Raw genomic sequence first — 11,987 nt, 5'->3', positions numbered from 1 at the left:
TTGTCGTGGCAGTATTACAGCTACAGTATTGAATAGCAACTACACACAGTATTTTGATTTTTCTCTTTTTGCCTGTCTGTATAATTCAAGTCTCCTTTATCTTTCCAGTTCCCCAACAGTATTTGGTTTGGATGCTTTCTGTCCTCGGCTGTGGTTCCAAACAGGGTTCCTATGTGCGTCTGGAAAACCGGTGACACTGAGAACTGCTCTTGACTGTTTGCAGGGCTGGTTGATAAAATGTAGAATTTCACTACTACAAATAATAAGACATTTTCAGTAAAAGGTATGAAACTAGTGACAAATCTCGCAGCTTGGATCTTAAAACGTTCGGAGGAGAGTTTCCAGCTTCACCACCACCGATCATCTTTAAATAGTTTCTTATTTCATACAATTTAAAGAAACTATCCACGATGCTGGGCGGACACTGCATGTTTTTATCGACCTCACTTCACGTCCTAATCGTCTTATCTGCACGGAAACCTCCTGGTCGCTTCTGTCCAGTGACAATTCCAGTAAAGTCACTTGAAACAAGGCGACCACGTCCTCAACGATGTTGACGAAAAAGAGAGAAAGGCGGCGTAATTTTGTGAAATTCTACTACGAACAGAAAGTTACAAGAAGAAAAGGCAAATATTGAGCTGGAGCTGGAAGATGCAGACAAAGTTCGGTTTTATATCACAGTCAACACTACATGTGAAATACTACTCCAGTACTACTACGTGTAATATTAAAACAAGTTCGGCACAGTTTATAACAAATCCTCAACAACAAAACCGTGGAACTGCTCCAACTGCAGGACGGCTGACCGCATATTCTGACATACCAGAAACAAATTTGATCGTCTGAGGTGAATCCATACAGTGTCTGCCTGGCTTCAGGTAGAGGATGGAAAGACCTTCCTCATCAGTCTTCCATCGTAACGTTCAGTAAGCATTGTCCTCTGACAGTCCTCTATGAAGAGGCCATGTAGGAACCCTGTCCATGGTGTTGCCTTGTTTTGTCCTGTCCGTCCGTCTGCCTGACCACACGTGTCCGTTACCATGGCCTCATGCTGCCTTTACCTTTAACCCTGACAATCAAGGATCAGATCTTTTACTTGTTAGTCGGGGATCTTTTCTCTGAGCTCTAGCGAACCTAAGAAGCATTTTTCGAACCCACGTTCTGTACACCACAAAATGTGTTAGCTGCCATCGCCATTTCCAGACTTTAACGCCATCAAAACAAGCTGTGAAAGACTAAAAACAGGCACACGAGTTAGTCGTAGAGATACATTCAGAGTTCAGCAAAGACTCCTTCCCTGCTTTAGTGAGTGTAGTTCAGCTCAAAGCCGAGCATGTAAATATGAAATGTGTGTTTCACAAGTTCACTACGCCACGTGGCATTTCTGGTTCCACGGTTCTGGTTTGCCAAACTGGTGTGCAGACTGCGTAGGGCCGCGGTCAACTAAGAGAGATAAAGATTGTCGTCTATTTTGATACCAGAGGAGACGTTTATTTTTGTAACGAAGACACCCAGCAGCAAAGACTGAGTCCCTCCCCTCATGACCCACGGCCTGGTGATTCTCAATGTGATTGAGTATTGATCGGGCAGATTTAAGGGTTGATTATTTCTGTAAATGTAGATACATACGGAACGTAAAGGACCATGACGATATGAACCTAAACTATAGTAATTTTGTCCGTAAACATTCGGGATCTGATTGTTAATGTAGCCTGATGAAAGGTTGGAGAACCAATGCTGTACTGATCATTTCCCGTCTCTCTCTTTTGGTACTAATGTCTGTTTTAAAACCCTTTTTTTCCACCAGTCTAAATGGGAAATAAGACAAGTTTGGTTTCCAGGAATTAAAATTGGTACCAAACTGTAAGAGTGGGAAGCAGTACTTGTGTTGGTGTTTCAAGTCCCGCCAATGAGTTCATTTTCTCTCAGAGACCAGGAAGTATTTAAAAGTTTCTTCCTTCTTTGCTTCCTAATGTTTTCTCTCTCCTCACAGTTCACTTTCAGGACTGAGGACCAGTTCACTCTCAGTTACCAAGTACATAACAAACACTAGTTCATTGAAACACTGGTGAAATGGTGTCGAGCGTATTTGCTGTAATATATGAAGATGATGGACTTGTATGCCTTGGCTTGGCCAATTATCAGTGAATAATGTTTTAATTAAAGTCACTTCCTTTGTGTTATAAGCTTTATTTTCAAGGGATTTAATTGAGCATCATGTTGTTTTTACATTTGCACTGTTTCATTTTCTTTTTTTATGTGACTGCAATTCTGCTGCCACAGTAGTGAAAGTGAACTGAGCTCAACCCTCTGAATCCATTTCTCCTGTTCTTCTAGTCGAGACTGAGGCTGCTGTGGCATGTTGGTCCCCCCCCCCCTTTACAATCAGTATCCACTTAGTTACCAACTGAGACGTGTCGGTAATAACAAGTGTCAAACGGCTGCTTGCCAAGCCACTTTTGTGGTTATGAGGCTGAAAAGTTGTTTGTGACGACGAAGTTCAACCATAGAGTTTCGATTCAAAACACGATTCGACGAAGACAAAATAGAAGAATTTATCTTGTAACTTTATATCTCTTAAATATTACCATGGATCTAGTCAAATATTAGATGTGGAAATTCTCCGTAAAAGAGTCCTTATTTTTTTTTAATTCAGTGGGCTTCAATAGTAATCGCAGGTTTTTGTAAATCCCATCCAAAATCAAATTTTCAAGAAGCCGATGTGTCAAAAGTGGGACCCTCGTGTCACTGCCAGTAATGACGTCTGATTGGTTCTTTGTTTTCCCAGTGGCTGTTTTCCCTGGATGCTGTGTTTTGATTGGTTGGCTCGGCCTCTTTTGTTGATGCACTTTAATTCTGTTCCTCTGGAAGGTTCTGGAAAAGTCTCTTCTTGTCTCTCTCCTTGCCTTCTTCCTTTACTTTTGTTTTTCCCTTCTACTCCCTCCCCTCTCTCATTTTAATTTCATCTCTCCTTACTACTCTTTCCGCTATACTTCTCTCGTCTTCCCTCAAGATTTCTGTGTTGGAAATGTATGGGATCGTTTTGTGAGATGGCGTTAAAGATTTTGTTAATTGGACTAATAAAGGATCTGGTTTTCTGGTCCATATTAAACTACAAATTGTATGTATTTGTAGACCGACTGCCATATATTTAGCCATATATTGTAATTTGTGTTGTAGTTTCTGATCTCTCTCCAGAGGTGAATCCTGAGCCACTTAATCCCACTGGGATTACACGTTTTAATCTCCTACATTTCTAACATCTTGCTACGATAGCACAGCCTGCTTCTAAGTGGATTTGAATACATTTCAGCAATTGGTCTGGTGTTAGCATTTGATCCCTGTTATAGAAGCTCAACGACAAAGAAAAGAAAGTGAAAGAACGAAAGAAACATTTCAGATCCTTCCAGAGAGACGGTGAAAGTTGAGAGACGTGTGTTAGCAGCCATGTTAACCCCTCTGCTGCCATGACGACAGGGTGTGAAATGGTGTCGTGTGTGTTTCTGCAGTATTAATTGTTTTACAGAGCGTCCGTTTGTGTGGTTGTCCTGTGCACGCAAACACAAAAATACCTACATACACGTGTGTAAATACAAGGCGGCGTGACGCCATGTTGTTTCTGTGTTTCAGTTGTTGCACGTGTTCTGATTCAGGACAGAATTTAAATAAAATTTTATCGCAAGTTTTTGTTTTTACTCCAGCCTGGAGTTTGTGTGTCATCTTTAAAAAAAAAAAAACATGGGGAGAGTCGTTGAGACCTTCTTATTTGTTTTTCCCAATTATGCAAATTAAATTATAGCTGAACAATCTACATTTGCATGTTTATACTTGACACCTTCTGGATTTGTGTGTGTATTTGACTATTTTGTAGGTGACGGCAAACATTTATTTACAAAAATCTGTTTTCAACCTCATTGATGCTCGAAGGATTTAAAGCGCATCAGTCATAAAATCCATTCAAGATGTAGTTACAGTAAATAATGGAAGTATAAAGGATAAAGTCCCGATATATTGCAGGCAGCACTTTCGTAGTCGTGGATGTAGTAAACGTTTTATGTATTTGAAGTAAAACTGAACCCACCACTGTCTGTTTTGACACTGAACTAACTGATTTTCTGTTGTTAAGAAAAAAGAAAGTGTGTTTTCTTAGAATTATGACTTAGTATCTGACTAATTATGAGAACACAATCATATTTGAGATGTTAATCATGTAATTACAGGATATGAAAGTCTTACAGTTATTATGAGATAACTGAGAGAAGTTTCCGTTAAGCTTCTGAAGGTGGCGCAAATTCTTTTTTTGTTGTGTGGAGGTTAAGTGTTGCTAATGCTAACTACCCATTTTTTCTTCTTTTTATTGTAAACCAAACATAAAACGCGTCTCCTCCTGTGAAGAAAACACCACTAATTATACATTGAAGACAGAAAAAGGACACAGATGGATCACAGTGAACTTTATATTGAACAACAAACACGTTCATCTAATGACACAGCTGAGCGGGCGCTAATGCTACACACCATATAAACAACAGGTACATCCAAGAATGTCTTAATTCTGACAAATAAGAGGTAAAACATGTTTTATGATAATCTATTAGTAGTAACTAGCTGGAGGAAACAGCAGCGGTGAACCAACTGGTAGCATGTTAGCCCAGACAATTGGGACGTCCATGTTTTTGCTAACGTTAGCATGTTTCACTCGCTGCATTAATGGTCACACAATGAAAACTTCTTCATTCATTCTCCTGAAAGTCATTAAGTTACATACTCTATCTTAATCTTATCTTTGACGGTATATTTTTTATTTTAGCTGGCCGTCTACTATATGGCTTGAACCCCAGTTTGAGTGGCATTTTTGTTCACCTTCACTTCCTTTGGGAGGAAAATGCGATGGAAGGCAGCTAACGAGGTCGGTAACGTCACATGTAAGTATTTTGTCTAATGCCATAAAACGTAAACTCTTCAACTATCATTTCTCGTGCGTCATTACTCATTTAATATTCAGCTATCTAGTTAGCAGTTATTAGCTTAAGCGCTAGCTAGCTGCCAGCTTATAAATTCAGAGCAGCTAGAAGGTTTAAAACTCAGGTAGTAAATGGTTGTTATTTAAAGTGATGCAGTTAAACAGGGCAGGGCGTTGCAGTGTCAGTCCATGTGCTGTACAACTATTAACTTTTTATTTATTGCTTGCTTGCAAAGAAACTGAAAATACTTGTTGTTTGTCTTGAAGTTGTGTCGTGGACTCAGTTTGGCATGAGGAACATACTTCGGACAAAACCGCGGTGAGTAGATGGTCCATGATTATTGTTTACTGTCAAATAATGAAAACGAGATTCTGAATATTTAATCTGCCTTCTTAAAATGGGCTCCCTTAGATCTACCGGCCTTTTGTAGCTTAGTGGGAAACCTCGTACAGTAAATTCTGGATTTATTCAGCGCAGAGACAGGAAGTCAAAGCAAATGTCTTGTTGTTAATGGGTTTGCGTTGACTGTTATAATGTAATGATAATAAAATATATATTAAAATAATGGGGGCAGAACCGAAACAGCACAACAACAGTTAGTCACAAATGGTTCATGTTACTGTTAGATTTACAGTCAGTCTATAAGCCGCGTTTCAAGGTTTGAAATAGAGACTTCAGCAGATTCTGATAAAGGACGAAGATGGAAAATAAAAATGGAGGTCTGTACTGGTCTTCAGGAAAATGTGTGTGAATCTGGAACTCCTTTTTTTGCTGGTCTGAAAGAAAGAGAGAAGGTGTTTAAAAAGTGAGATCCTATTTTTTAATTTATTTTATTTATATAGTCCAATATCACAAATAACAACTTGCCTCAGGGAAAGAGGAACTTTCTTTTTTTCTTCCTGTAATTTCTATATTTCACTACTACAGTCGCGCTGTGCAGAACTACAACAGGAGTTTAAATAACGTCTTACCTGCAGACCTCATCGTGTGAAAGAGTTGACGCTGGAGACAGAATGGAGAACATCTGTCTGAGTTTCAGGCAGTATACTTTTTGTAAAAAAGTGCCTACTGTTCGAGGTCAAAAGAACCAGACAGTCTTGGCTCCTGATTGGACAAAAATGGCAGTCGACAATATATATATAATCTTTTGTGCTTTTTGTCTGAATATTTTACCTCCTGGTTTCTCTTCTGGGTTCAGCAAACTTGTGTCTCAGCAGGAAGGCGGCCACAGCTTCAGCCACCTACACACAACAATGTATTATGTACTTAATACTCATTATGCAGAATAATATACTACTGGATTATAATTAGTAATGCACTTGTGTGTAAAACACTGGAAAAGGTGGAGCTAATTTAATTACTTTATATACTGCTGGTAGCTTAATCTATAATATCACGTCATTATTTTTAGTTGATTTATATTTTGTATTCTGAATCTGAAAAAGTATAAAGTAGCATAAAATGGAAATACTCGTAATACCAGTAAAGGAGCCTCAAAATTGTACTTAATTACAGTACTTGAGTAAATGTACATGAACAGTTTTCTTACTTTGTCTGGTCTGTCTTCTTGCACTGCGTGGCCACAGGGGGGCAGCACCTGCATCATGAATTTACCTGGAGACAAACAGCGAGACAGGTAGACACTCTCTCTCTCTCTCACACTCTCACACTCACACACACACACACACACACACTCACACACACACACACACACACACTCAACACTCACACACACACACCTTTGATGCTACACAGACAGATACACACTCCTGGGCTGTCACTTCCAGCATTGTTGACTGACAGGACCAGCTGTCTCTGGAGAGGAACTGCCGCCTCAAGGTGTGTGTATCTGTGTGTATATCTGAGTGTGAATGTGTGTGTGTGTGTGTGTGTGTCCTTAGAGACGTCTCTGCAGCAGTGAAGACGTCCTTCACCTTTTCCCTCACAGTTAGTGTAGAAACACAGTGTGAAAAGAATGTCAACTATTCCCAACATCACAGTGTCTCTCTTCTTGCGGCATTTTGTTCCTCCAAGACTACATTTCCCATCAGCCCTGGTAACTTTATTTCTCCCTTCTGTTTGTAAAGGATATTGGAGGGCATAGTTTTCTCCCTCAGGAACTTTTAGTCCCAGGAACTAAGGTCCAGGAACCTTTGCAGGAACTATAATAACCCTTCAGGGTATTACTTTGTAGGTTTTCACAGTGTATAAACGCCTGCAAATATTAGCTAAATTAGCCCCGTTAAGATGATCAAACGGCATAAAAACCAACCAGCGTCTCTCACCTTGCATCTGGCCGATAGTCAGATCTCTGTCCAGCCGGTCGATTCCTGGAAACGGTTAATATCAAAAGTTATTATTTTACACAAGCTAATAAATACAGACATGGTAGTACCTTTTTAACCCTAAAAAGGACATATAGAGGTTTTAAATACCTACCGGCCAAAAGCAGGAGTTTGGGCAGGTTGCAAGCAAGGAAGAGGTTGGAGGTTCCTCTAAACCAGCCATCCCAATACTTTTCTGACTTTGACAGATCTATACGCCACTTGTACACACTCTGGCATCCATACACATAGATTCACAAGGTGGTTGGTTAGTAATCACGATAATACAGGCAATAGCAGGAAGAAAACATTGAGACATTCCTGTGTGCAGGCATTTGAGATACAGGAAATTAAAGTTAAATGTACACATCAAGTTATACTGTGCGACTAATAATCAAGTATTATACATGTTGATGTGTTAGTCAATGTTTGAATTCATGAGAAAAGTTTAAGTTGTGGTTAGGTTTAAATGTTTGGGGATTAATGAAAGTCAACGGAAGTGCTGTATGTTTTTCTAGGTGTTTTTATTTAGAACTTCAGATCTGTTGGAATTAAGGCAAGTCAATGGTGGGTCTCCCCAAGTAAGGCAAAGCAAACCTGCATGTGTTTATAAATTAAGGTTGTAAATGAATGCAAGTCAATGATGTCCAAGTAGTCCGAGTTTTGGGTTCTATAATGAATGTAAGTCATAGGAATGGCCTAAAGTGTCACATTAGCACACTTTGATGAAATAAGTGCTTTGGCAATAAGTATAATACATCCTTGAAAGCATAAAACACACATTAGAACACAGATTGGGGTTAATAAAGGGGAAAGCAGGATACTTGGTAATGCAAGTCAATGAAATGTTAATTTACCATCAGTGTTTCTGTGCGGTCGTTTTCATACCTGGCCTTCACTGAGGCTCACCTCTGAGGTGGTGTTTTCTTTGTCGTTGACGTAGCTCTGATCGTAGAACTCTTCGTTGCGCTCGGCGACCACGTCAGTCACCGGACTCGCCTGCTCCACTGTGTCGGCCTCCTCCACCTCACATCTAACAGACAGGAAGTGAGACGAGAGTTATGATGAGTTTAGTTTACCACAGTCATGTCGGTGGTCTGATGTAAGTCAATAATCTGTTTCCTCTTCACATCTAAGATAGGGAACCTAATGTGTAACATGGTTTCCAGCAAAGTTTACCCAGATAGATGTAGGAAAAAAACAATTATCTGTTATCTACTTAGAAATTTGAAAGACAGGATAAGGCATAAGCCAGTCAATATTGAGGTTGCATCTCTAGCTGACCAATCGGAGCCAGCCTACCTTTTGATCTGACCAACCATTGAGACTCTGGCAGATTCCAGGTTCCTGATTTGACCACTCTTGACACTAAAAGGAGAGCAAAGAGGAAAAAAAGTTACCAAACAGCTTCACGTGCATTACCAAACCAAGACGAATTGCAATTTGATTCAATTTGTGATCTGTGAGAGTGTATTAAATGTTATCTGTATTTTATTTTACGTGTAAATTGGGCCTTTAATGCTCACCTCCACTCTATAGCATGGTCCATGGACTTGAAGGACTTGGGTCTTCCCTTCAGGAAGTTCTGTATGCTGTGGAGTGCCTCCATTGCACTGCCTACAGGAGGAAAAGAAGACTAGTATTACTATTCGTACTAGATATTTGTGCATAAACACATAAACATATCCCAATTAAAAAATTAGGGTAAAACTATGCTTCTGTATGTGTGTCTCACCTTCCACGACGTCTATAGCCACGAGGCCCACAGTGGTTGGTAGCAGCATGTTGCTGGCTGCATGCACTGCGATCGCCCCACCAACGCCGTGACCAATCAGGACGATGGGGGGAGGAGTCTCACCGTAGCAGGCTCGAATCACATTGGCTACATCGCTGAGGGGGGTGGAGCAAACAGTGATAGCAGCTGATAGTAACTGGGCACTGGAGTGGTAATAGTAGGAGTAGCAGTATTTGTAGCATCACTAATAGTAGTACAGTACGTAGTTTGCTTGTAGGGTATTGTTGTTAATTTGAGCTGAAAGGATTCGTGGAAGTTTGTGTGTCGCGTGCTGTTACCTGGACATGGTTTGAGTTGAGAAGTCGTCTGATTGGCGGACCAGGGTGGCACCTTAACGGAGAACAAATTCTCACAATAACTCAACTCAAAGTGCTCTACATTGATAGTTGAGATCCTTTTATATTGCCTCACCGTGACCCCTGAGGTCCATGGCAAGTACCCTGCAGGTCACTCTGCTGGCGATGGCCGTCTGCAACAAGGAAGAACATCAAGGCACGCTGCTGATATTCAGGATGTAGCCGACATCGATCGATCGTCCAGTCAGTCATTCAATCAACCAGCTGACTGTACAGATACTCACGGTGAAGACGGCCCAGGACAGGGCCGAGTGTCCTCCTCCGTGCAGCAGAATCAGCAGAGGTCCATCACTTCCTGCTTTATAAATCCTGAAGACGTCCCCACTGTCGGCCAGCCCCACGTTAACATCCTCCATCTGGTCATAATACTCCCGCCAGGACACCGGCGAGTAGTCTAGCTTACCGCCAACCTCACTGGTCGACATGTAGACACACAGAAACACAAACACTGTATACTACCCACACAAACTGTATGCTTTTAGCAAGAATATACCCGGACATGCCGGTAGATAAAACATTTCTTGATAACGGAGCTACTAAAGAAGTTTATTGGAGCGCTAGTTAGCTAACTGGCAAAGCAGAAAAAAGGAACTCCCGTAAAAAATATTATTAAATACATGATACTGACATCTTTTATCACTTATAACATGGCATTCAGGATGTTGGAGCTGGCTTGCTAACTAGCTAACCTAACTAGCTAAATGCCTGTATGGCTAGTCTAAAATTTGGAGTGTCAGCTAGGCTAACTAGCTAACCCATAACTGTGAGTGGTTATTACATTTTTTCCCGTTAGTAGCAGCATGATGCTCCATGATTTTAGCTTCTTCCTGTTGTTTATCCTAAACATCAGTCTAAAGTTGCTTAACTAGCTTGTTTGACACTTTTAACTTTCAGGAAGAAGAGTGTCTCTCAACTGTCTCCCTAACCAGTAACTGGCAAGAAGCCGCTGTAGGTCTGCAGATGATGTTACTATGTGTTTGGCTAGTAGATCAACTGAATGAATGTTATGTGCCAATCTGTAGGAAGCAAAGTTTGCTAAACTTCCTGCTCCTAGCAAGTAGCACAAATGGACTCCAGCACTGGAGATATGTCTTCACATGTTTTGTGAATCAAAGTGCAAAGCTTTTGTTGTTGGTTCCCTGAGAGACATTAACTGAAAAATGTCTAAATCCATTTAAAAAACACTTTGGTCAGACACAGTGTTGACTTTTGTCCTACAAAAAGACAGTTTTTGGATGGATTTTGGATAAAGAGCATTTCAATGTTTTAGCTGAGTTTCTGTTGTCAGTAACCTGAGATCAGAAAGTTCTTTCAGAGTTTCGGAGAGGTGACTTACTGCTCTGGATCGAAGTTCTCCTCCCACATGGTCTCAGCAGGAAGACGTCCGAACAACAGCTGGTTATCTTACTCTGGTGTATTTGTGTGTGTCTTCAGTGTGTGTGTGTGTGTGTTGGTATATGTGTGTATGTGTCAGGTAATTAAGCAGGTTTTCCTTAATGAGCACTATACAGCAGAAAGAGCTCCTCTTCCTATCCACCGTGTTGCACGTCCATCGACTAAATAACAAACTGCTGGGGTAAGTACAAACACACAAACACACTATAGGACAATACCCAGTCAGCTGGTGTTGTCAGGTAGCATCACTATTGCAGCATCCTATTGGCTGAGGCAGCTAAAGTAGGTGTGGCCGGCAAGCAGACAGACAGAGTTGAGAGTCAAAAGTCTGTCTTTCTTCAACGTGTCCAACGTGTCCAACGTGTTACTACTGGAAGCCTCTGTCAGTGAACTGTGGAGAAGTTTCTGGTAGTTAATGGTGCATCATGTCTCATGTCTTCCACACCTTTGGGAATATAAACAGAGTATTACAAGAAACAGAAATCCCTTAACACCACCAACACCTTGGTTAAGATTAAAAGGTGTCCTTTTAATGTTTGGCTAACATTGGCGGACATTTTGACTTATCATTATGCATTTATGATGAAACCTTTCAATTTAAGTGTTCCAGAAAATAATGTCCGTCATAAAAAAACTCCTCGTTTTGGATAGATGCTGAAAATAGAACATGTTTGTTGTATAATTCCAGTTTTTGTTCATTTGATGAGATAACTTAAAATACTCTCTCTCTGACTCGCACACAAACAGTCCTCAGGTGGCCGTGACAGACAGCTGTAGTATCTAGGTAACCAGACTAACTGTCATTCAGAAAAACACACCTCTGTGTTACAACTCAGCACATGTGCATTAATACAAGTGTGTGTATTACGATCAGCGTTCTATTTGATTAGAAGTGACAGTAATCAGTAATCTATCAGTCCATGTTAATCAGTCATATGAATACTGTCCAAACAGTAAACAGGTGGCAGAAAATGAATAAAAATACAAGTTCATTGTTGCTTCTTTGCAATTTCGTGCATCAAACATCAGCATGTGAGCATTCATTGTGAGCATGGTAGCGTGCTTACGTTAGCATTTAAATTCAACCAAAAACAGTGACAATGAAACGTGGTCCAGGAAGTCCGTTAGATACTGTGGAAAGTCATCACGCTGA

General features: G+C 40.6%; 2 protein-coding genes across 2 annotated transcripts in view; both read right to left on the bottom strand.

Moving 5' to 3' along the window:
* The window catches only part of LOC139305975 (butyrophilin-like protein 2), a 281,201-nt gene that overhangs the window by 95,999 nt on the left and 173,215 nt on the right, over positions 1-11,987 (bottom strand). The gene's annotated exons all lie outside the window — the stretch shown is intronic.
* On the bottom strand, positions 5,945-10,804 carry LOC139306199 (protein phosphatase methylesterase 1-like). Its single transcript, XM_070930156.1, has 13 exons — positions 10,776-10,804; positions 9,664-9,853; positions 9,495-9,552; positions 9,362-9,413; positions 9,024-9,178; positions 8,815-8,905; positions 8,591-8,656; positions 8,177-8,321; positions 7,404-7,521; positions 7,250-7,294; positions 6,514-6,578; positions 6,138-6,205; positions 5,945-5,966 (listed from the first exon to the last, which is right to left on the bottom strand). The coding sequence occupies exons 1-13, from the start codon at positions 10,802-10,804 to the stop codon at positions 5,945-5,947; spliced, it is 1,104 nt and encodes a 367-aa protein (XP_070786257.1).

This window comes from Enoplosus armatus, chromosome 23 (genome assembly GCF_043641665.1).
Source record: "Enoplosus armatus isolate fEnoArm2 chromosome 23, fEnoArm2.hap1, whole genome shotgun sequence".
NCBI classification, from domain to species: domain Eukaryota; kingdom Metazoa; phylum Chordata; class Actinopteri; order Centrarchiformes; family Enoplosidae; genus Enoplosus; species Enoplosus armatus.
The sequence above is the reverse complement of the archived record's forward strand: the minus strand, read 5'-3'. Positions and strand labels throughout refer to the sequence as shown.